The sequence below is a fragment of the Cnephaeus nilssonii genome (assembly GCF_951640355.1).
Source record: "Cnephaeus nilssonii genome assembly, chromosome: 4".
Classification (NCBI taxonomy): domain Eukaryota; kingdom Metazoa; phylum Chordata; class Mammalia; order Chiroptera; family Vespertilionidae; genus Cnephaeus; species Cnephaeus nilssonii.
The window spans coordinates 51,185,129-51,211,270 of record NC_137075.1 but is presented as its reverse complement, the minus strand read 5'-3'; the positions used below and the strand labels follow the sequence as shown (position 1 = coordinate 51,211,270).

At 43.0% G+C, this 26,142-nt stretch overlaps 2 protein-coding genes and 1 pseudogene across 7 annotated transcripts in view; 1 reads left to right on the top strand and 2 right to left on the bottom strand.

Annotated features, from left to right (window-relative positions):
- The window catches only part of FAM227B (family with sequence similarity 227 member B), a 203,841-nt gene extending 199,927 nt beyond the window's left edge, over window positions 1-3,914 (top strand). Inside the window, exon 14 of the mRNA XM_079768986.1 lies at window positions 1,133-3,914. Within this exon, the coding sequence (XP_079625112.1) occupies window positions 1,133-1,220 (88 nt within the window). The 3' untranslated portion in view covers window positions 1,221-3,914. The remainder of the gene's footprint in view (window positions 1-1,132) is intronic.
- Window positions 3,915-4,574: 660 nt separating this feature from the next.
- The window catches only part of GALK2 (galactokinase 2), a 141,963-nt gene continuing 120,395 nt past the window's right edge, over window positions 4,575-26,142 (bottom strand). For 4 of the 5 annotated variants that reach the window (XM_079767483.1, XM_079767484.1, XM_079767480.1 and 1 more), the window contains exons 9-10: window positions 12,909-13,110; window positions 4,575-5,660 (exon numbers count right to left, since the gene is read on the bottom strand). In XM_079767483.1, coding sequence (XP_079623609.1) covers window positions 5,453-5,660; window positions 12,909-13,110 — 410 coding nt within the window. In that variant the 3' untranslated portion in view covers window positions 4,575-5,452. The remainder of the gene's footprint in view (window positions 5,661-12,908; window positions 13,111-26,142) is intronic. The other variant, XM_079767481.1, reaches the window with a different exon arrangement.
- LOC307098041 (DNA-directed RNA polymerases I and III subunit RPAC2-like) lies at window positions 21,090-25,095 on the bottom strand (annotated as a pseudogene). Its single transcript has one exon. The product of its transcript is annotated as a DNA-directed RNA polymerases I and III subunit RPAC2-like (transcript).

Sequence of the window (26,142 nt, the reverse complement as noted above, 5' to 3'; positions counted from 1 at the left end):
GATTCTAAGAGGGTGTGACTGGAAAAGGCACAGGGATATTTTGGAGTAAGTAAGACTATGAGGAAGAGACCCAAACTGTAAGAACACACTTGAGAAACATAGAGAAGGACAAACCCAGAGGGTAACAAGAAGTGAGGTTAAGGCAATAAAATTGGCAGAGGCAAAGTCGAAGATGAGTGAGGGGACATTTGTCACTCACAGAGCACTAACGCAAGAGACCCCCAAGAGGTAGCCCTACTGTGCCCTCGGGGCGACCCTAGACTAAACACTGAAGAAACCTAGAGCAGGCCTTGCAGGGGGTTGCCAATCCAAACTCTATGCTTGCGCAGGTATATTTGGAATTCTTAGAAAATCTTACTTCCTACAAATTTCATGGAGGAAAGATAATTTGAAAATTTCCAGTGAAATTAATAACCTTATACCCTTTTTCATTTTTCTTTCACTCATCCATGTTTCTCTTGCTACTAATGTTTCTCCCTTGTTGCAAGTTCCTACCCTTCCTTGCCAAGGCTACTTCTGCTTCTTGCCTCATTCAAAGATCTGTGGATTCAACTACTCATCTCCTTCCTAAATAATTCTTGAATGGGTACTTGGGGACAGAAATTATGAGAGCCGATTCCCACTCTCTGTGAGCTTAGGCTAGTGAGCACCCTCACCCTTTTGCCCCTTCCATGTCTCTCTCTTTGTCCCCCAGGTCTTTCTCTTGACAGTCCCTCTTCCTCTTCTCTCCCCACCGACCCTTCCTCAAGTCTGTGCTGGAGCCTGTGAGCGGGGCCAGCTCAGGGAGTGTGTGTGCAGCATCTCTCCGAGGAGGACGCTCCGCGGCTGGGATGCAGTGTCGCACCATGGTGGAACTGAGGGCTCTGGTCACACTGCCCGGGTTAATCCTCTGCTACTTGTGAGCTCTATGTCTGTGGGTAGGGGACTAGGCCTCCCAGAGGCTGTTTCCTCATTGATAACACAGGATAAATAATAGTAGTACCTACTCCATAAGATTGTTGCAAGTGTAATTGAATTAACATTTGCAAAGTGCTGGCAAGTGCCTGGCACATTAAACTCTGTAAATGTTGGCCTTAGTTGGTGTCAGTATAAAAACTAGTTTGGTTAATGATTTTCTTTTTTCCATGATTAGACTCCAAGCAAAGGCTACCAAGAAGCCTTTAGAAATTGAAAAAGACTTTAAGAAGTTCCTACATAAACTGGTATGTTTTGTTTTTTAACTAATTGAGAAGTCTCTCTCTAGCTTCTCTTACTAGTATATAGACTAGACAATATTTAGTAAACAATATGTGGCCTCATATGTTATTTATTCATCCATGTGCACATTTCACATGTCCGTGACTATCTCATGTCTACCATCCCCATCCCTTGCTTCTGACCAAGGATAGTTTATGCAACTGAAAACCTCCAAATGCAGTCAGACTTTAAAATTAACAGAAAATTATTGGTGTTTGAAATCATATTCATATTTTCCATTCATAATTGAACAAAAATATATTGGATCCCAACCCACTGTGTTCAATGAATGGTCCCTACCCTCAATTAACAGAAACCTAAGACAGAAGGGAAAAGGTTCTGAACAGAGTGGAAAGAAAGAAACCTTCCCATTTTCCGTGTCGGCTCCTCTTCTGCTTATGGGAAGTCCTGTGCCATCGGAAGGGCCTTCTTCCCTCCCAGCAGGCAAGGACATGTAGAGATTAGTGTACAACAAGTCTGAAGGCCGGGCAATCTGAGGTCAGGAGTAGGAGAGAGCCTTTTCTTTTCAGTATGCCAGGCTTCCACTCAAAAATCTAGAGTAATCCTCATTGGCTGTGGGTGTAATGTCAAAACAGGGGTTAAACAATCTAATCTAATTCTTATAGGAGCCAGAAAGATGGGACAGAAAGGAGTAAAGTAACTGGGTGCTTAATATTAAACAAACAGGACTACCCTTTACTTCCACAGACACAAAATACTTCTTTCTCCCATTTTTATTGGTATCTCTTAACTACTATTGCCAGAGACGTGGGTCCAGAGAGATGTTTATTTAGTAGGAGAAAACACCTGTGCAGGTGTACGAGGAAAGGGCACACTGACCTCAGCTAGTCAATGATAAATGGCTCGAGTATTAGGAAGTACCAGGAGCTGTGAAAACTGTGGCACAATGGAGAGTACTCCCCTTGTCTAAACCAGGCAACGACCTCCTCAGCTCCAGTTCATTGTTGCCCTGTAGGAATGGAGGCCAAAGTATTATCGGATCTCCCACCTTCAGCAATTCAGATCCACGCTCAAATTCCATCTTCTGCATGAACCTTTTTTTCTCCATGGCCCTTTCCAGACAAGTTTGATATCTCTCAGAATTTCTAGAACACTTGGTGATAGTCTGATTGAAAAACAGCTCTTTTTTAAATATGATAGTAAGTACCTTTTTTTTTTTTACTCTAATGTAGGTATCTTTAAAGAATTATATACCAACCACAGATCTTTTGTGGAAAATAGAAAGGTATTAAAAAACAAAACAAAGAATTATAATTTAAAATCAATTCAGAGTTTTCCCTGGGCAGTGTGGCTTGGTTAGAGTGTTGTCCCATACACTGAAAGGAGAATTCCCAGTTAGGGCACATACCTAGGTTGTAGGCTTGGTTAGGGTGCATATGAGAAGCAACCAATCAATGTTTCTCTCTCACACTCTCTCTCTCTCAAAAGAAAAAAAAGAAGAAGAAAAGAAAAATCAATAAACATATACTTAGGTGAGGATTAAAAAAATTAAATCATTCAGATTTTGGATTATTGAGTTTTAAAAACTCAAAATTCTTTCAATAAATTTGACTTAAGTTTTCTAAGTTTTTGCCTTTCTGCTAAGAAATTTATTTTAGAATAAAATAATGGATTTCCTAGTACTTTCTATATGACTATTGTCCTTTGAGAACTATTACAACCAACTTTGCCTGAGCCTCCATGAAACTGAGATTCAAGATGATGATGTCCAATCTTTGAGTTGCACATTAACAAGCAAAAACAATCATAGGATAATAGAAAATTGTGATAATTTTCTGTATAACTTGTGCCATAAGACCACTCCTGTCTCAATTATCAGCTTGCATCACTAAATGCTTCCTGGTCTAAATCTTCACATAATTCAGAAAGGCCCTCCTGTCTTCTATCCATGAGAGAAAGCCATTCATTTACCATTGCCACATGGCCAAACATTTCTGCCCACATTTGATAAACATATACAGGTACCCACCAATACCCCTAACCAATCTCAGAACCAACTCTCTAAGCCTTTTATACTCTTACCCACATACCTGCACACCAGCCCCACACTGGCCCACATATATGAATAAGACTTGCTAGACACACAATAAAGGGATGCAAGGTGGTGTTTCCCAGAACAGTGAGCAGGCCTCTTGGTTTAGACAGTCATTTGAGAAAAGAGTGGGAAGAAAGTAAACTCCATGAACAAACTGATTTCCATCATCATCCAGATAATTCTCTATTTCAATGTGAATAGAGATAAAGACTTAAAGTGTCTTTTATCTAAGTTTCTCTGTTAAATGATAGAGTTCAGTGCCAAAAGAATTGAAAGTGATTGTTTATGTGATATCACATGGTTAAAAAAATTAAATGATCAGGATTTTCTTCCCAAAGCCATTTATATATATAAAAGGCTAATACATTAAGTGTCTGACCATCTGACCAGTCGTTATGATGCGCACTGACCACCAGGGGGCAGATGCTCAATGCAGGAGCTGCCGTGACGCACGCAGAGAAATGGCACCGCAGACCTGGCACCCACAAAGCAACACTCAGCTTCCCCCAAGTGGGACACAGGCCCCACCACCACCCTGGAGCGACAGCCCACCAAATCGCAGCTGACGCTGCTGAGCCCCATGGCACATTTTGTGGCCCACAGCCCAGCCCAGTCATGTAGCAACACCCAGCTTCCTCTCCCTAGTGAAGACTAGCCTCCTTGCAGTTTCTTCAGCCCAGGAACAGGACTTGCTTAAAGCCAGGTGGAAACATTTCACACTTTAACCAAATGTCTGTGAAGCATTTTTCCTGTGCCTCATCTCATTTGATCCTCACAGAAGTCCTGGAGTAGGCAGATAGGAGACTAGGTGGAATCCTATTTTCTTTTCATTAGCCAGAAAACAGAGACTTAGAAAGCTTAGAAACTTGACCTGACTGAAAAGAAGAAATGATGGACCTTGAAAATGACCTCAGATTTTCTCTCTGTGCAGAATATAGTCAAACACTGCTGCAGTTAAATATTTCACCCTTTTTTCTCCCTGTATGATCTATAATAATAATCTGCTTTGTGTTGATATTTACTGCTGTGTTGCTGACAATTACCTGAAAGAGAAGTTGGGGTGCTTCACTGGGCTGGGAAAAAGTTTAGCTAAATCAGAAAGGAGGTCTAATTAAGCAAGTTTATTCTATATACTAGAGGCCCAGTGCACGAATTCATGCACTGGGCCTCTAGTATGCATATAAGATCTTTGGTTAATCTCTTCCCACCCTCCCCCTCCCCCTTTCTCTCTGAGATTTGTCAGTCTGTTCCATGTTTCCATGCCTGTGCATTGAGCATCTGCCCCCTGATGGTCAATGCATGTCATAGCTATCTGTCGAACAGTCAAATGTCAGACAGTCACTTAGGCTTTTATATATAGAGATATAAAAGGCTAAGTTGCTTCACCCATGTATGATACATATAAAGCTCTTGCTGGCACCAATCGCACATTGTGTTTCTATCTGTCGTCATCAATCGTGAATTTGGTTGACACTTCTATTATAGAGAAAGGGTGAACAGCGATATTAAAATATTTCTTTTAATTAATTTCCTTTCAATGTGCACCAATTCGTGCACCAGACCTCTAGTCTTTTAATAATGCTCATCTTGGTAACTGGGGGAATCTCACACTCAACTACACTCTGTCCAGGAAAATCTGTGCATCCCTAATAATGTATTCTTTTCATAGCGGAATGAAGCTAAGCTTGAGAGAGAACTTCTGACATCACTGTCATCATCATCATCAACAGAAGACTATACCGTGGACGAAGAAGAGCGCTGAAAAAAAACAAAGTAAAATGTGTTTAAGATACTGTACACAAGTCAATTGTTTCAGTTTAACTGTAGCAGTATGTTTAATTCTAGTCCAATCCATGAGGTTGGGATTATCTTTTACAATTCATCTTTTAAAATCTTACAGTCAATAAATCCTAGTAAATCATTCTTAAGGGATCTGTCCAACCATAATTTTGACTCCTATTGATAGAAAACATATTTTAAGATGGAAAAATAATCGTTATGAAGCTTAGAGAGCTTGCAACCATTTCTTTGGAAACACATCTTGATAATGGCAACTGTTCATCATAATACAAAACAGAAAGGATTAATTTATTGTGGCATAAGAAGTCCTGCCAGTTCCTAAATGCCCTAAATAGTTTCTCTGAGATTTTTTTACATTGTTTAGGCCTCAAGGAAAACCAAGGCCCCGCCTCCGGGTTTGGTAGCAAACAAACTCTGCTTCTCGGGTGCCAGGCGCCGGTCGCCACTCTGGTAATAGGCTTCCTGCACATTTGCTAGGAAGCTGGGCAGCTTGTCAGCAGGTACCAGTGAGACTGTGCAGCCTCCCCATCCTGCTCCCGTGAGTCGTGACCCTTGAGCTCCAAACGTCCTAAAACAATGAGAAAAGAAAAATCAGACCCTGTAAAGAAACATGAGAGTGATTTGGCTGCTGCTTATAGGACACACAGCCTACCCAAGTGCTAATGAGAGAGTGTATGTGTGTGTGTTGTTTTGTAGGGTTTTCTCCACTGAACTTTTTAGTAAATTAGAAAATGTATGCTATTGCAGAGGTAATATCAAACTTAATTGCATCTAAAACTGGCCCTTGGTTTTGGCTCTGAGTAGTAGGCTGCTATACAGCTCTTCGAGTAGTGATTTCATGGAATCTTCCTGCATCTTCAGAAGCTGGTCTGACAACTGGACTCAGAATTTACCATCTGATGAAACGTGTGATTGGGTTGGAAACTACTGGATAATCCACCACACCAGCAGGCAGTGATCTTAGTCACTATCAACCAGTCAGTCAAAGCTAAGATTTGTACCAAGTACAAGAATGCTATTTATCCTGACAATAAAGTTAACATGTACTTCCAATTCTTTCTAATAAAATTTACTCTAAATTCATAGCAGATTAAAAACTCCATAAGTAATTTAGCACAATGTTGTCCCTTTTTTCCATCTAAATGAGCTACTTTACTTCCTGGAAAATATCAGTAGAATATTACCCCTACTCTAGAATGTCAGAATTATTGCACACCAGTGATTCATTTCCCCCTCAATAATTTTGTCAATCGATTTCTTGTCATCATCTGTTTTATTCATTAAAATATGCTTTTCAAATAAAAATAGATGTTGAAGGAAAAAAGCAAAAATGCTTGCAAACAAATAAAAATCACTCCTGTCCTCCTGTCCTCCTGTCCTCCTGTCCCTCAAACATTCATTTAGCTGATGGCCTAATAGCTGCATGGAGCCCTGGGATCCTAGAATGACTCTGAGACCATAGGCTGGCAAAGGGCCAATTTGCAATTTGATGATTAGGGAAAAAAATATTGTTGTCAGTCACACCAAACTCTCTTCCCTGGGGAATATGCTAGAACAATGGAGGTGTCAGCAAAGCACCTCCTCATCAAGAGCACACTGTGCCTCCTCCATTCTCTAAGGCCCGAACTATGCCACTTGGCTAGACACAGGCCAGCCAGGTCTCATGTCTTCAATGAACTTGTAGGCATGTTTTCTTACAGTTTTTCATTTGAACAGTTTCTGAAAGCTGTGGTTTCAAAACTGAACCTAAAGCAAACTGAGTATTGTTTCTAACTCACTGCAAACCCCATAGGAATTGTGCCAAAGGGCCTATTGTGCTGAGTATCCTGCCAGTTTCCAGAGAGCAGAAGCTCAAGTTTTCCTAGGTGAATGCATTTGCTTCTGAGTCCCCAGAGCGGCTCTGTCAGCACCCTGCCGGCTGTAGATGAAATGGACTCAATTGCATCAACCACATGGTCTAAAATCATCAAAGCTCGACTTTCCCAAATAGAGAACGATAAGTGCTATTATAAATAGCCTGCGCCCTGAGCCAGTGGCACTTGTGATCACAAATCAGGGTCTGCCCAGCAGCTGGTCAGCAGCCCGCCCAGCTACACACTCACAGGCTGAAAGGGCCTGTCTGCAGTGTCCCCACTGGTATTTAATACACCCTTCGGCATATGCCATCGAAATTCCCCGAGACCCAAAAGTTAGGAGACCAATAAAAACCTTAAATTAAGAAGCAGGTGAGCCAAGGGCATTTAGTGAACTTTTCACGTTTGCTTTTTTTTCCCCTGGAAGAACAGTAAAACCTTAAGAATATAGGTCCTGAGAGGCAACCATCAGAGAGGCAAAACAAGAGTTATAAAAAACCAAACCCTAAATTCCTCCAAACACCACTTTGATGACTGTGGCAAATAGACTAAGAAGAGTGTAGAAAGGTTGATCAAAACAACAAAAGAAGTCTCTGCCTTAAAAAGCATGATCTACCCAACAAAGGCTAGGGCAGATCCGAGATTTTGATTATAGACTATTTCTTTTGATCCTTTTATCACTGAAAAGTATATTCTTATAACTTTCCAGGCACCCAATAAAGCCTGACTAAAATTTCCTACTTTTAAAGGATCTGATTTGACCAGAAAGCATTTACTGAGGCACTATGCACAGGACAATGGAGGTTGGGGGGAATCCAATAAGACCCAACTTTGCTACAAACTACAAAGAGAAAGAGAAAGGAATTTTGCCTTGTATGTATTTCTATTCAATTTTATTTCAAAATAAGTATTTTTATATTATACAAATGTGTATTAATTATTTTATAAAATCTTAAATTCAGGGACAACTTATATCTATCTCTCTAATCTCAGCCCAGCATAATTCCAGGCATTTGTTAGGTTCTAAAAACTGGCTGTTGGGTTTTATATTTGTTTTAAAATATCAAAATATAGGAACTGCCTTATGACCCAGAAATTCTACTTCTTGAAATTTATCCGAAGAAAACGGAAACACTAATTTGAAAGAATATATGCACCCTTATGTTCATTTAAAATAGCCGGGATCTGGAAGCAGCCCAAGAGTCCATCAGTAGATGAGTAGATAAAACAGCTATTTTACATGTACACAATGGTTGTAAAAAGAAAGAAAATTTTACCCCTTTCAACAGCATGGATGGACCAGGAGAACATTATGCTGAGTGATATAATGCAGTCAGAGAAAGACAAGTATCTGATTTCACTCATATGTGGAATCTAATGAACAAACTGAACTAACAAGCAAAATAGAGTCAGATTCATAAATAGGTCTTTTCGGGGGGTGGAGGAGTTGGGGTGTGTGTGCAGAGATTGAGGAAAAATGAATAAAAGAGAAAGATCTCATGGACATGGACAACAGTAATTTGGGGGGGGGGGATGGAGGGAGGTGGAAGATGGTATAGGGGGAATTAATAGTGATAAAAAAAAACTAAAATAAAGAAACAAATATCAAAATATTTACTCAGGCTTTTAAAATTAATGTTAGAAAACCGCAATTATGTGAAATAAAGTATAATAATAAAGGAAAATGATACTTGCTCAATTATAAAATATCTTTTAAGTAAACAAAATGTAAATTTTAAAGTAGAATTTACTGAAGAACATAAAACAGTTTTGAAACCAAGTTAATTATATATGAGATGGCATATACACTGAGTGGCCAGATTATTATGATCTCTGAATGCATAATAATCTGGCCACTCAGTGTGTGTGTGTGTGTGTGTGTGTGTGTGTGTGTATGAAGCCCAGTGAATGAATTTGTGCATGAGTGGGGTCTGGCCAGCCTGGCCAGGGGGAGGGGACATGGGCGGTTGGCCAGCCTGTCTGCTGGTCGAACTCCTGGTCAAGGGGACAATTTGCATATTAGCCTTTTATTATATAGGATATACACTGAGTGGCCAGATTATTATGCATTCAGAGATCATAATAATCTGGCCACTCAGTGTATATTAGTATAATATATGTAATATAATATAATATATAATAATAAAAGCATAATATGCTAATTAGACCACTGGGGCTGGAGGGAAGCCTGGGTCCTGAGTACCAAAGGGAATCCAGTGCCATCAGCCAGGGGAAGGAAGGCCTACTCTTACACAAATTTCGTGCATCGGGCCTCTAGTATAATCCTATATAATAATCCTATATAATAAAGAGGTGATATGCAAATTGACCATCATGCCCTCACACAAGATGGCTGCCCCCATGTGGTCACAAGATGGCCACCACAAGATGGCTGGCAGGGGAGGGCAGTTGAGGGCAACCAGGCCAGCAGGGGAGGGCAGCTGGGGGCGACCAGGCTGGCAGGGGAGCAGTTAGGTGTCGATCAGGCTGACAGGGGAGTGGTTAGGGGGCAATCAGGCAGGCAGGCAGGCGAGCAGTTGGGAGCCAGCAGTCCCAGATTATGAGAGGGATCGGGCCTAAACCGGCAGTCGGACATCCCCCAAGGGGTCCTAAATTGGAGAGGTTGCAGGCTGAGCTGAGGGACTCTCCCCCCCCCCCCCCCCAGTGCACGAATTTCATGCACTGGGCCTCCAGTATAATCATAAGCAGTCAGTAATATATCCTTTACGTGGAAATACTTCGAGTATCTGCTCTCAAGCCTAAAATTTTCTGGCTAGAATCTCAGAAAAACAGACCTTCCAGAACAACTTATATTATTTTTACAGCCAGGTTAGAACCACTTTCAGATCACTTTAGATTCAAGAAATCACAGACTTCAAATACTGTTTAGATGAAAAAATATAAGAAAATATGACTACAAGTCTATCTTAGAAATTAAGTTGCTAAAGGCCATTGGAGAGCAGTTGGTTTGATTCTAGCTTATGGTATATCTCTATCTATCTACCTACCTATCTATCTATCTATCTATCTATCTATCTATCTATCTATCTGGCGGGTGGATGAAAATACGTGGAAGACAGAGGCCCAAAGAGAAGTGAGCCCAAGGGCAGTGGGAAGGTCTCCCTGCCTTTCCTGGGCAGAGCTGCAGGTTAGCACCTGAGCTGGTGGGGAAAGGGCCCAGGACTGTGGTGTGCACCTCGCTCCTCCCCACTAGGACCTGCTCGGGAGAACAGGCGCTGGAGGCTGAGCAGCTCCGGGGGAATAACGCTGTGGAAAGCCTTCTGAGGAAGACAGCACTTCTACTTTTGTAACCTTTGTTGGTCAATTAAAATGTGTCATTAACAGCTTGGGCAATAATGCAGCACTGAGTCCTCCTTATTTCAACAAGTGTCAACGTGGAAATAATGGCCTTAACTGTTTTTTCTTAAGTGCAACCAGGGAAACCAATAATGAGCGGTTTCTCATGTAATTGACTTGGTTTCAAAACTCTTTTGTGTTCCTCAGTAAATCTTACTTCAAAATTCAGCTGTTCCTTAAAATTTACATTTTTCTTAAAAAGAGTTATTTTATCATTGGGCAAGTTTCATCTTTTTCCTTCATTATTATACTTTGTTTCACATAATTGAGGTCTTCTAACGTTAATTTAATAAAAATAAGTAAACAGCCTCCCTGCAGGAGTGTAGTTTCCTTCTCCCTCCCTGGCCCTTTTCTTTGGGTCCTCAACAGATTTTCTCTTGAGGAACAGGAAAAGGCTCCACTGAGAAAACAGCAAGCACTGGTGACCACTATCCTTCTCCCCTTCTCTCCGCCTGAGTCATAAAGCAGCTTCCTCTACGTTGTCCGATCGGCTGGCTATGTAGAGGCACCTTTCCATGCAGTCTGGCTCAGAGCACATGAAGGTTCTAGCTTGTAGTAGTGCCCTGAGTATTCCAGGAATCCTTCATTCACTTAATCAATTAGTTGTCTTTTGCAAATACTTTCCAAGCAGGCCTTCAGGAAAACTAAAGGAATTTTAAAGTGCCACAAGGGGACCAGGAGGGAAAACTAACGATTATCTTTGGCGATGCTCCCGACCCCTTTCCAGCCTTCCTCCTGTCCACGGCCTCACTCTGCTGACTGTTCAAAGCACTTAAGCACTTAGCACCTCTACCTCTCCTCTTCCTGCTCTCATATCTGACAGTATCATAAGATAATTCTGACCCAGAAATGTGAAGTCTGACTTCCAAAAATGTGGCTTTTATAGAAACAAGGACATTTCCTCAGGCCAAAAATCCAGGAGTCATCTTGTGTCCTATCTTTCACCCACACCGCGATGGTCTTGAGTCTTCCTTCAAGGCACCTGCACAGGACCTTGGCACTTCCACGCGCCTTTCTCCCCTCAAGCCGAGCCCTCCCATGGCCCCCAAGGCCCACGTGGTGTGGCTCCTCCCACCCTTCTTCCTTCCTCACCCACTACTGTCCTTCCTCTGCTTCCTCCGACCACACTGGTCTTCTTGCTGTGCCTCACATATGACAGCCACATGCCCACTCAGGACCTATCCACTTGCTATTTCTTCACTTCCTTCCGGTCTCTGTTCAAATACTGTCTCTTCAGAGAGGACTCCTTCAGCCACTCCATATAAAGATTTCCCCCTCAACCCTGGTACTCTCTATCCCTTCTTCTTCTTCTTCTTTCTCATAACACTTATCACTACCATCTGATTCCTTTTTAATTGTAATTTCTCTCTTTCCCCAGAGAATGTGAGCTCCACAAGAGCCATAGCTTGTGGACCATCCCAGGAAGAAAAAGTTCATTAGCAAATTGCAGGCGGCTAGCAAATGCCATTCCACTGCTTTTCAGGTGGGATTCAAGCCACCCCACTACCTTACAGGCAGCGACGCTTCCTGATTTTGCACAAACCATCCCTCTTCCTCTTATGTCCAAAGCTGAACAATATTTGTCCCCTTCCATTTAATGGGCCCTTGATATTTTCTGAAAAGAGCACTTACAATGAAACAAGCTCAGGAAGGCTTCTTGGCAATTAGTGAGCAAGCACTGACGGCAGCAGAGTCACTGTCATCAATGCTCTGTTTAAATCTCTCAGCAAGTCGGGTTACACATGCCATGCGCAATCACTGGGGCTGCTTGGTTTAAACTCTTCAGGCTGCAAGTGTGGCAATGAGTGAGGCAAGCCATAGGCGCCAAGTGGCAAATTATATTTTCATTACTAATTGCAGACAGTTCTCATATTCTCTTCATGTGCTATCTTCTCACAGTGAAAATAACATGTAGCCATTTGAGAGTTTGCCCAGTTTCCCTTTCAGTTCTCCCAAGGTCACTGATCCCTCTGGGCAAAGGGACCATTCTCCTCTGTTCCCCCCACTCACCAGCAATTACAAATGAACTGGTCTCGGGCTTCCTGAAAGTTTCCCTCTTTACATTTCTGTCTCACCAACCATTCATAAACTGGCTTTCTCATCTTTTCCCCCCAAATTGCCTAACAAACCGGGAAGGCAGGAAATGCTGGCTCTCCGAGTTAATCCCTTCAGCAACCTCCCTCCAGCCCAGCACTCTATCGGGCTCGAGGCTCCCTTTCCATTTTCTGTTCTTTTGAATAAGACTAAACGTAGGGCACCAAACAGGAGATGTTGGCAGAGCCGCAGTGGGTAAAATATCAGGGGAAAGTAACAGGGCCACGTCTGAGAAAAGCTCCCTGAAATGTCTTTCCCAGGATGTTCTGAAGAACCGACTTCAGACCCAGAGCCTCATGAAGCCGTGGAGGAGGCCCCCAGTCTCTCATCACACAGACGTTCAGGAAGGAGCAGGGTCGGCTCCATATCACACACAACTCTTCATACAGGAAGTGGGCAAGGATTGTCTTTCACTCAGAAGGCCATGAAAATGTTGTTTTGTTTTTCATTAATTCAAACAATTGCTTTGGCAGCATCCCCCAACCCCTGCCACGCTGCTATCTCAGCCTCACCGACAGATGTCCACCAGCTGGTCCAGCTCAGGGCAGCTACACTCATACATGTCCCGGCAGCTCTCGTGGCTCTGGTTCATCAGCTCCCCCAGCAGCTGGACCATGTTGTCAGGTGCTTCCTCGCAGATCTTCTTAAACTGGAGCACTCGCGCAGCCTCGCTGTACACGTGCTTAGCCCGCTGGTACAGTTTGAAGATGAGCACTTAGGAAGAAAGGGAATGGAAACAAGAAAGAAATCGTTACTGGCAACCCAGTGCAAAGAAAAGTACAGTTACTGAGGACTTGCATGTCCATCTTCATTATCAACATCTTAGACTTTATATAGGTCTCTCCTTCGCTGAAAGAATTCTTTATAGTCTAAATATGCCTCTTATTAAGTCTAGCTCTAACGTTTTATGGTTCTATGAAGAACTTCCTCCAGGGCTTCCCCCCATGTTGTTATGCTTTGAGAAGAGGATGTGACTGTTGCCTTCTGTTTGCCCCCAGTTCTACTCTCTGCCCTTCCCCATCCCAACATCTGCCCCAGGAGGCTGGCCTGTGTGGGGCACACCAACATGCTCCCTTGCCTTCTAGATGGGAGAGAGGAAGGAAGGTTGGCAAGAGGCGGAAGGGAGAGAGTAAGGTCAGAGTGTTTACTTCCAGCTCTGCCTGGGAGAGCCCTCTGGAGCCAGGTCCGTCCTCCACTGAAGGACATCCTTTCAAGGCAGCTTTTTACGTGACTCTCCTCCAGGCTCTGCCTCCAGGTGCCTCTCCCCTAGACTAATACTACTTTTTGGAAGTACTGTTACATCCCACTTATGAACCAATAGATTCTGCTGAAGTCTTGGGTCACATTTTTCCCCTCCACACCACCATCTTCTTGGCTCTTAGAGATGGATAAAGAGGCAGCAAAGGCTACAGGAAGTAAGTGCTCATTCTTAGGATTTGTGTAACAGTTTACTAATTATAAGTGTGGGGCTAGCTTTCCTATAAATTAATAAAGAATTAAAAGTTTTCTTTCAAAGTTTCTCAATTGAGTCATATTAGACATATTAAACTTACAGTTGACTGCTTGCATCAATGAAATGATACAAATTCATGTGAATTTTCCTATTCTCTTTCAAAGAGGACCTAAATGCAGTCATCAGATCTAATTGGTTCTTTTTTTACAGTGTGTTTTGTAATCATCCCTTCCTTCTATTCCCACTGTCATTACCCAAATTTATACTTTTATTCCCTTTCCCACTTAAAACTATTTTGCAGTGATTTCCCAATTGATCTTCCTGTCTTAATCTCAACCTCCCTTGAGGTCAACACTGTCAGATTGAGCTCCTGACACATAGCCTTACTCATGTTCCCACACCTTTACTGCTTCCCCAGTGTTTACCATAATCCAAATTCTTAGACTCAACATGCTCATCCCAATAGGAAATCTTCCCTCCAGCCAAACTTGCCAATTCATAGTTATCCAAACACTGCTTGCTTCTGGGTATACTCATTGGTCCACACAAAAAGAGTTTCTTGATTTCTCTCTCCCTGTCAAAATTTTACCTCCTTTATATGCTCCATGAAGTTATGATGGCCCCAGATGGGAACAATCTCTTGACTCTGAATTTGTACCACACTTGCAGTCCGTGGCATTCATGTGAATGATCATCAGATATTTTCCACAGTAATTGTGTCTCCTATCTCTGCAAAGTTTGCCAGCTGCTGAAGACAAAGACTTGATCTTCTGGTTCTGTGCATTCCACCACTACAACCTTTCACGCCCCAGCACCTTCAGCAGTGCCTTACGTGGCAGGAGCTCCAGTGGCTGTCCACTGTTGATAATGATATATTAGGGCTTTATTTTTAACCCCAAAAGCAAGATACCTCCATATAGTCATTGTCGTTTAAAAAATGAGATATTCAACAGCTTACTAGTATTGAGGAAAGGGGACAATATTATTCCCTTTGGTATTGAATCTGCAACCACTGACACCAAGTATGAAGGAAAAATAAGAAAAAATACCAATACTGGCATATACTGTCAGCAAAAACACACGGTCTGAAGAGAGATCACAGGTAGATTTAATGATAACTCCTCAAAATCTCTGTACGGAGAAGGGGAAAGATGGGTCATTGATTGGCATGTAGGTGCCCAGGACAATGCCAATAATTTCATATATGTTAATGTATGTTAATATATGTTAATATAATCCAGGTTGTAAAATATACATTTTAAAGGAGAGGAAAATAACTTTAGTGACTATACTTTAAGATTGTTGTTTTTTTCAAACAAAATTAAAACAGATGCATAGACACAGAGAGTGGACTGGTGGTTGTTAGAGGAGAGAAAAGGTGTGGGACTGGGTGAAAAAGGTGAAGGGATTAAGAAGTACAAATTGGTAGTTACAGAATATTCACAGAGATGTAAAATACAGTATAGGGAATATAGTCAATAATATTGAGATAACTATATATTGTGCCAGGTGAGTACTGGAAATATTAGGGGTGAACACTTTGTAAAATATACGACTGTCTAACCAGTATGCTGTACACCTGAAAACAATGCAAAATAATATTGAAAGTTTAAAAAAATAGATTGTAAATTGATGTTGAAACAAGATGTTTAAAATACTAGCTATGTTCACTGCAGCATTATTTACAATAGCCATGATATGGAAACAATCTAGGTAGTCCCTGAAGAGATGAATAGATAAAGAAGACACGGTTCTGTGTTTGTGTGTGTGAGAGTGAGTGTGTGTGTGTAGGCATGCACGCACACTGGAATATTACTCAGCCATGAAAAAGAATGGAATCTTGCCATTTGCAGCAACATGGATAGAGGGTATTAAAACAAAACAGACTCATAGATATAGGAAAAACTGATAGTTGTCAGATGGTTGGGTGGTGGGAGGATAGGCAAAAAGGTGAAGGGGATTAAGAGGGACAAACTTATAACAAATAAATCACAAGGGTGTAAAGTACACCCTTGTGATTTATTTGGATGGAATACAGTCAATAATATCACAATTTTGTACAGTGACTGATGGATATTGGACATTTTGTAGTGATCACTTTATAAGTTACATAAATGTCAATTCTCACTATGTTGTATACCTGAAACTAATACAATATTGTGTGTCAACTATAATTGACACACAATATTAGCCCAGCCTGTGTGGCTCAGTGGTTGAGCATTGACCTATGAACCAAGAGGTCGGGATTCAATTCCCAGTGATGTTTCTATCTCTTTCTCCCTCTCCCTTCCTCCTCTCTCTCCCTTCCTCTCTAATATATATATATATATATATATATATATATATATATATATACATACTAGTGGCCCGGTGCATGAAATTAGTGCATGGGGGGGGGGTGTCCCTCAGCCCGGCCTGCACCCTCTCTAATCTGGGATCCCTCAAAGGATGTCCTACTTCCAGGTTACAAAGAATGAGCCTAAACCGGCAGTCGGACATCCCTCTTGCAATCTGGGACTGCTGGCTCCTAACCGCTCACGTGCCTGCCTGCCTGATTGCCCCTAACCACTCTGCCTGCCAGCCTGCTCACCCCCAACTGCCCCCCCTGCTGGCCTGCTCACCCTTACCTTTCCTCCTCACTGGCCTGCTCACTTCCAACTGCCTCCCTGCTGGCCTGCTCACTCCAAACTGCCCCCCCGTTGTCCTGATCACCCCCAACTGACCCCCACTGATGGCCTGCTTGCCCCCAACTGGCCCCCCTGCTGGTCTGCTCACCCCCAACTGCCCCCCCGCCACTGGCCTGATCACCCCCAATGCCCCCCCCCCCCACTGGCCTGATCACCCACAACTGCCATCTCATCCTGGCCTGATCACCCACAACTGCCCTCCCCCCTTGGCCTCTAACCACCTCTGCCTCGACCCCACCACCATGGCTTTGTCCAGAAGAACGTCCAGAAGGTCTCCTGGAAGGTCTCCCAGTCTAATTAGCATATTACTCTTTTATTAGTATAGATAGAGGCCTGGTGCACGGGTGGGGGCCGGCTGGTTTGCCCTGAAGGGTGTCTCGGATCAGGGTGGGGGTTCCCTTGGGGTGTGGAGCAGCCTGGGCGAGGGGCCTGTGGTGGTATACAGGCCGGCCACGCCCCCATGGGGTGAGGGTCCCCGCTGGGGGGGCGTGGCCAGCCTGGGTGAGGGGCTGAGGACTGTTTTCAAGCTGGCCACACCCCCTTCAGGGTGAGGTTTCCCGCTGTGGTGCCTGGCCAACCTGGGTGAGGGGCTGATGGCTGTTTGCAGGCTGGTCAAGCCCCCCAATGGGGACTCGTACTCCATGGGGGCGTGGCCAGCCTGGGTAAGGGGCTGAGGGCTGTTTTCAGGCTGGCCACACCTCCTTCAGGGTGGGGGTCCCCACTGGGGTGCCTGGCCAGCCTGGGTTAGGGGCTGATGGCTGTTTGCAGGCTGGCCAAGCCCCCCAGTGGGGACCCTCACCCCATGGGGACATGGCCAGCCTGGGTGAGGGGCTGAGGGCTGTTTTCAGGCTGGCCACACCCCCTTCAGGGTGGGGGTCCCCGCTGGGATGCCTGGCCAGCTTGGGTAAGGGGCTGAGGGCCATTTTCAGGCTGGCCACGCCCCCCGGCGACCCAGGCTCCCAGTCCCTCCTTTTTTTTTTTCTCTCCAGCCCCTCCTTGAGCGGAGGCCAGGTCTAGCTGGAAGCTTGGCTTCCTCTGTCACCAGGGGCAACCCAAGCCTCCTGCTTGCTCCAGCTCCGTGGCTGCTGCCCATCTTTGTTGGGTTAATTTGCATACCCATTCCTGATTGGCTGGTGGGTGTAGCAGAGGAATGGTCAATTTGCATGTTTCTCTTTTATTAGTGTAGATAGTATTAGCTCTTTAATATATATATATATATATATATATATATATATATATATCAGTATATATATATATATTAAAGAGCTAATACTAGCTTTTGGATTCCACATGTTTCAGTTTTACTTTTTAACTACTTCACCTCCCATAATCATGGGCCAAGTTACAAAATCAGAGCGTGGGGTTGGGGGCATAAGGGGAGATTATTGGTTCATTTTTATTGTAATGTTCCATTTTATGAAGAAATCATCTAGTTTCCAGGTCCACTGCTATTTACTATCGCAGCACAAAAGGCACAATAAAGCAACATCCACTACAACCATAAAGCAGTGCTATTTAGCTGACAAATCACTGTACTATACTCCAACTTGCAAAAATTTTGTTTAAAATGTTGAATTATAAAAATTTTCAAATGTACAGAACAGTAGAGAAAATATTACAGTAAACTCGATGAGCCCATAAATTAAACAATTATTAACATTTTGCCTTATTTTCTTCAATTGATATTTTGTTGAAGTGCTTTAAAATAAATTATAGATGTGACATTTCCTCCCTAATTTGCATGTGCATGTCCACAATATATTTTCTTACATAACTCCATATCATTATCACATCTAACAAAATTACAAATGATTCCCTAATATTGTCACATACTCAGTGCATATTTAAATGTCCCAGTTGTCATTTAAATGTCAATTGATTTACACCATGACCCAACTAAAATCTACACATTATATTCCATTATCTATACTAATAATAGCCTATCAGTGGTCAGCAAACCGTGGCTCGTGAGCCACATGCAGCTCTTTGGCCCCTTGAGTGTGGCTCTTCCACAAAATACCACGTGCCGGCGCACATACAGTGCGATTGAAACTTCGTGGCCCATGCGCAGATGTCGGTTTTCGGCCTGGGCGAGTCTATTTTGAAGGAGTGGTGTTAGAACACTCAAGGGGCCAAAGAGCCACATGTGGCTCGCGAGCCACGGTTTGCCGACCACTGGCCTAGGTGATCATCACGCCCTGATGCCATGATGCCCTCACACCGTCACAAGATGGCTGCACACGCGGTGGCCACTCCGTGCGGTGAGGCCTGGGGGTCCCGCTGCACTGGGTGGCACGGAGGAGGCCGGTCCGGCATCTCCGCTGCTGGCGCAGAGGAGGCGGTCAGGTGGAGAATCCCTGCCACCTCATGTGGAGGAGGCGGGTCCCAGAGGCTGCTCTGCGCAGCTTCCACCGGGGTTCCCGCGGCCCCGCATCCACTGAAGAGGCGGGACCCCGGCTCCAGCCTACCTCTTTGGGGCAATCCATGGAGGAGCCCCGGATGGGTGGGCGGGGCCTACCTCTTTGGGGCGATTGATCGCAGGGATCCTGCACTGTGAGAGGGCACAGGCCAGGCTGGAGGACCCCTCCCACCGAGTTTTCATGCACTGGGCCACTAGTGTCTAATAAGTCTCTTTTTTAAAATATATATTTTTATGGATTTCAGAGAGAAAGGGAGAGGAGGAGAGAGAGAGAAACATCAGTGATGAAAGAGAATCATATTTCCTATTGGGGATCGAGCCTGCAACCGGGGCATGTGCCCTCAACCAGAATTGAACCTGCGACCCTTCAGTCCACAGGCTGACGCTCTATCCACTGAGCAAACCGGCTAGGGCTACTAAGTGTCTTTTAATCAAGAATTTAGCCGAAACCAGTTTGGCTCAGTGGATAGAGCGTCAGCTCTGCGGGTCCCAGGTTCAATTCCGGTCAAGGGCATGTACATTGGTTGCAGGCACATCCCCGGTGGGGGTGTGCAGGAGGCAGCTGGTCGATGTTTCTCTCTCATCGATGTTTCTAGCTCTCTATCCCTCTCCCTTCCTCTCTGTAAAAAATCAATAAAATATATTTTTTTTTAAAAAAAGAATTTAAAGTGATTTTTTTGATACTCTGGGTTTTGAATGTCATATACATATAAGGATGTTTTAGGGCCATTTCTGTAATAAAACTCAATATAGTCCATTAGGGAGAGTATGCTTTAGTTTCCCTTTAGGATTACATAGTCCTTTAGGATTAAATGTTTTCTGTTAGGATTAAATATTCTAAAGCAGAAACTGTCCAAAGAAGTTTTTATATTAAACCTTAGTAATGGTATTTTGATTTATGACAAGAAGCATTCAGAACGCACCAAGCAGATTACCAGACCCTCACAAATCTGGCAACATCTGTGTCTGTTGTCTATTGCAGGGTGTTTCACAGCAAGACTCCTGAAGCAGAATGTCTAAGGAGGGCTCTTGCTAGGCATTCAAAGGTGTGCCCCCTGAACGGTAGTTAACTCAGACAGCGCGGGAGAGGGCAGAAAGGGCATCTGTTTTCAATTGTGATATAAAGGCTTGCTAAGGGCTACAACAGATCTGGAGACCACCCTGTGGGAGGGAAAGCAGTTCTGTGTTGGCTGGATATCACAAATGCTCTCTGGATCCAGGGTTCTGGCTTGTTATTTGCTGGCAACTCATCAGGTCTTTGTTGTACAGTAACCAAAATATGCAAGAAAATCTAAAACTGTAACAGCTTTCTTCCCTGCCACATCTGCATATAAACTCTTACAATCCTTCAGAGCAATTATTTTACTAAAGGATAAAGGAAGTTGTTACTATCTTCATTCATACATGCTTTCTTTCAAAGCAAATTCAATTTTAAAATATAACACCAGGTGCCATTTTCCTAAAATACTACTAGCGTCCTATCCTGTGGACGGGACATCTGAGGCTTTGAAGCAGGACATACCGCACAGACTTTAGAACATGAGTTTTCTTCAGTGTGACTCTTAGATAATTACTGATTCTGATCCTGGAATCATGACACAGATTCTGAGATCTAGGTGAGCATGGCCATATACATTTAAACTGTAAAAGTTGTTGAATAAATTCACTTGTGTAATGATTCTATCTGTTAGCTCTAAACTTGCCTTCCCCCTGACTTCCCTACACCATCTGGGGCTCCTGCCTTAGGCCCATTACAGCAGCCGTTCTGAAATGCTCTTCCCCTGATCTTGACATGGCTGGCCCAGCTTGTTATTCAAATCCCAGATGTCACAGCTTTAAGGAGACTTTTCCTCAACTTCAGTCTAGAGTAACTCCCCCAACCTATACATTCTCTCCATCCTATTTTATTCTCCCAAAACTTAACATCTAATTTTCTTTTCTTCTTTATTTTATTTTTTCCATCACCAATTATCCCCCCTATACCCTCTTCCACCTCCACCCACCACACTCCTTCCCCCACAATCACCACACTGTTGTCCATGTCCATGAGTTCTTTCCCTTTTTTTCTTTTTTGCTCAATCCCTCCACCCACCCACCCCCAAACACCCACCACCACCAGAGCTGTCTGCCTATTCCCTATCTATGAGTCTGTTTCTATTTTGTTAGTTCAATATTTTTCATTAAATTCCACATATAAGTGAAATCATATGGTACTTGTCTTTCTCTGACTGGTTTATTTCACTTAGCATAATGTTCTCCAGGTTCATCCATGCTTTCGCAAAGGGTAAAGTTTTCTTCCTTTTTACAGCTGAGTAGTATTCCATCATGTAAATGTACCATGGCTGTCTTATCCACTCATCTACTAATGGGCACTTGGGCTGCTTCCAAATCTTGGCTATTGTAGATACACTGCAATAAAAATAGGGGTGCATATATTCTTTCAAATTAGTGTTTCAGGATTCTTCAGATAAATTTCCAGAACTAAAATCAGTGGGTCATAAGGCAGTTCCATTTTTTATTTTGTGAGGTAACTACATACTGCTTTCCACAGTGGCTGGACCAATCTGCATTCCAGCCATCAGTGCACGGGGTTCCCTTTTCTCCACATACTTGCCAACACTTGTTTGTTGATTTATTGATGCTAGCTATTCTAACAGGTGTGAAGTGATATCTTATTGTGGTTTTAATTTACATTTCTCTGATGGTGATGTTTAGCATCTTTTCATATGTCTATTGGCCATCTGTAGGTCCTCTTTGAAAAAATGTCTATTCAGGTCCTTTGCCCATATTTTAATTGGGTTGTTTGTCTTCCTGGTGTTGAAGTGTATAAGTTCTTTATGCATTTTAGATATTAACTCCTTTAGTTTTTTCTTGTCTGGGAAGTTCTTTAAATGACAGCTTTGCTGGGTAGAGTATCTTGGTTGTAGATCCCTGCTTTTCATCACTTTGAATATTTCATGCCAATCCCTTCTGGCCCAACGTGTTTCTGTTGAGAAATCAGCTGACAGTCTTGGGAGCTCCCTTGCAGCTGTCTTTCTCTTATGGATGTTGTTATACTTCATGTCATCCCAAAAGTCCCTTAAACTAACCTTTTTTTTTAATTCACTTTTCTTTTTGCTGCTTGATTGGGTGTTTTTTCTACCTTATCTTCCAAATAACTGATTCGATCTTCTACCTCATCAAGCCTACTGTTTATTAATTCCAGTGTAGTTTTTATTTCAGCTATGGCATTCTTTATTTCTGCCTGGTCCTTTTTTATGGTTTCTATGTTCTGTTTCATGTGTTTAGCATCCTTATAATCATTACTTTGAACTCTATAAATTATAAGTTGCTTACCTCTATTTTATTTAGCTCTGCTTCTGGAGAATTTTCTTTTTCTTTCATTTGGGTCCTGTTTCTTTATCTCCCCATTTTGGCTGCCTCTTTGTGTTTGTTTCTATGTATTAGGTAGATCTGCTATGACTCCCAGTCTTGGTAGGGTGGCCTTATGTAGTAAGTGATCTGTAAGACCCACTGCATAGTCTCCCTGTTCACTTGAGTTGGGTGCTCTAGGAATGTCCCTTAAGCACATTACATGGGCCATCCTGATGTAATTGAGTTTTTATTACTATTGGACCATGATGTGTGGGATAGACCCTCAGGCTGGCTGACAGTGAGGCTCAACCCCCAACACAACATGCAAGCTGCTGTGCAGGTGCTAATCATATAAAGCAGAATTTGCCTCAGCAGAGTTCAATGCCTGCTGATATCTCCCTGTGAATATACTGCTTGTGAAGCTTATTAGATCCTACTCTGTTGTTATCTGAAGCTGACCACTAGGTGTTTTGGTTCTGGGCCTCTTCTGAGGGACTCTGGTGCAGGTCAGTGTCACACAATGTCTGTGACTGGCCCTATGCAACCTATCTGGAGCTATCAGCAATCCACAACTTGTGGCTCTCTCTGCTGGACTGGGTGCATGTGGAAAGGACCACGCTTCACATGAAGGTCTGCTTTTACTAGCACCAGTCCCAGAGACAGGTCAGCAAAAGTCTCAAAGCACCCAGAGATCCTCCTTTGCCTGGAAGCTGTCTATTAGGCTCAGTCACTTAAAGAGCCTCAGGCTGTACTCCTCAGCAGGACATAAGCCCACAGGGTGGGGCAAGAGGGATTCCAAGGGGTGAGGATATTGTTTCCTTCCAGGTTTATGTGCATGGAGAGGAGTACTCTGCCTGACAAAAATGGTTTCTGCAGTATGGGGAAATTACTCAGCACATGGATCCTGACAGCTGATCTGTCAGCTCTCTCCCCATAGCCATCAACCCCAGATTCTCCTCACACAGCTCTAGTCCACTCTGCCTTTCCTCCACTGGAGCCACGGATAAGTGGCTGTGAACAAAATTTTGTGCATTGGCCCTTTAAGAGGGTAACTGCATTACTAGTGGTCCCTCCCTGGCAGACAGAAACCCCACTGCTTTTCATAGCCAGGTGTTATATGGGTGTCTTTCCCAGTTCTGGTGCTCTGGGCTGGGTAGCCCAGCTTGTGGTTTGTACCCCACACTTCTCAGGTGAAACCCTCTGCAGCTGATATATCCCTCTGGAACTCTAGCTGCTTCCTATGCATGCTCAGGCAGCTCTCTTGAGCCTCTATATCTCCTACCAGTCTCGATGTGGCCTCTATGTAAGTCCTTGTTATATGGCTTCTCTCCAGCTAGTCTTCACTTGGTTATTCAGGATGATTTTTCTATACTTTAGTTGTAATTTCAGTTTGGTTTCAAGAATAGGTGAGTGCAGCTTCCACCTAATCTGCCACCATCTTGGGTCTCCCCCAATTTTCTTATATGTTCATTTATTTGTTGGCTTGTGGTCATTTCTCTCCACTAGAAGTTAAGGGTTGGGAGATCAAGGACCTTGTCTAATTTCTTCACTATTGTATCTTCGGCAGCTAAAACAGGGTTTGGCACACAGATGGGACTCAATGAATATGTATTGAATGAATAGTTCAGTTCCTTGACTTTATAACAAAACTGCACCGAATCTTCGCTAAATATTCTGTAAGACAAATGCAATAGAGCAAGTTAAGACTTACTATTTTGGCAATTTATGCTTACTAGCACCTTCACCAAAAAAATTGGGAATAGTTTACTAAAAGAAAGTTCAGAGACAGTAAACTCCAGTGTCTAAAGTGTGCCTAATACCCATTATCACAGATGACAGAATTGTTTATATTGTATTTTGCTTCACAGATGTGGGAGAAAAGAGATTTCTAAAACAAACAAAATGTGTTTCAAATAAAAGGAAGGAACAGAAAATAGATAATCATAACCAGTTAAAATATTTTTTCTTTTAGACAATCTTTGAAACAAAAAGATGCCTAGTCACTTCCACCTTACAAAGATGGCTACATAGCTTATGATCAGAACTCCTCTCTAATCAATTAATTAAACCAGGACATAAACAATTGATCATTTTGTTGTATCTCTTATGGGAAAGAATGAGAAAGAGTCTGTGAATGGCACCATTTTCCTCATAAAAGCTGAGAGTAGCAGGTCAACAGTAGATAGAGGACATGCCTATCCAATCTCTGATCAGAGCCCCACTGATTTTTTTTTAATTTGAAGAGGGAATTTATTAGAATACAAAGGTTCTTGCAGGGACTCCCACAGCTGTAATGAGTTAATAGCTAGAAACACACCTTTCTGAAGGGCAGATCATGTTGTAATCATAAACTTCTATTTCTGGGTTTTGCAAAATCACAGATAATATCCCAGAGGATGTTCCTCCCTCTATAGTGCACAGGGACTAGAATGTGAATTCATTTCTGCTTGCTTTTTGGTCCTCATATTCCTTTATGCTGGCCTCAAACTTGTCAAGCACATGTTGGCAGACATTCATGAGCTCATTCAGGCCTCTCTGAAATGGCTCAACAGCTGGAACAGCACCTTGAGTCTGAATTCGTAAATTAATTTTACTCTCAGAGGATGGGTTGTAGTGTAACCACAAAATTCCACTTCTGGGTTCTTCATGATCATGTAATGAAGAGAACTTCCTAGGGTATAGTCCTCCTCATGCAAAACAAATGTCACACAATGTCTATCTGTTCCAGCTGCCTAGACCATTTCCAGAGCTGTCTTCCTCTCGCCTTCAGCCATTGAGGTCTTCAATCCAGATTTGTCTACATAGTATTTTTTATAAAAATGAGATCATACTTTCCAGCTCTTGGTCCTTTCCCATCACGGGGATGGCTTCCGGGATATTCAGGTGGAGCTGGCGTCCCTGCCCCATATCGCGAAACGTGCGAGAGAAGCAGGAAGGAAGGAACAACCGACCGCAGAGCCCCACTGATTTAATTTTAAATTCTGCACTCAAGAGCTGATAGCATCCTGATTATTACCTCATCTTCTACTAAGAGGGATGCCAAAAGCACTGCATAAGATAGCCATCTAGCAACAAACAGTAGTTCTTATTGAGCACCTGCCATGTGTTCCACACCATACTGCAAGAGGCAGAAAAGACATGTGAACAGAAGCCCCTGCTTTGAGGAACTTACAACTCAGTTAAACAGACAAAACAAACTATGAGACCATTGGACAGTGACCAACTGTAGCAGATATCCAAGCTGGAAATGCTGAAGGTGCACTAAGAAGACAGGGTTTAGTGGGGGAGGAACAGTAGTGAGAGGTGTCATGGGAAGAAGGCCTGAGTCACAGAGCTTTCTTGCCGCAGACAGGACGGGCTGCAGGCCCAGGCTGGGAACTAGCAGGGTGTGTTCATGTGCCTGAAGAGAGCAAACTGACCAGAACCTGGGGCAGCCTCTTGAGGAGTCTGTTATCATAGCTGAGGTTTTAATATCCTCTGGATCTCAAAGAGATATTAGCATTCCCATGTTCACTACAGCACTATTCACAATAGCCAAAATGTGGAAACAACCTAAATGTCCATGACACTCCCTAGGTTCATCTGAAGGAAAAGAGGCCATATCCTTCCCTATTACTCATAAATTGAGCATTTCATTTAATTGTCTTATCCATTAAGGCAGTTTGCCACTCTGTTGACTAATGAGTTTGCCGACCACTGCTTAAGGTAGTGTTATGTATAAGAGTAGAGATTTCAAAAAGATATCTCAAATCCTAAACTGCAACTCATTAGTCGTTTGATCTTAAACAAGTTTTTTGAACTTTTAAAGCTTCAGATTCTTCAACTAAAATTGA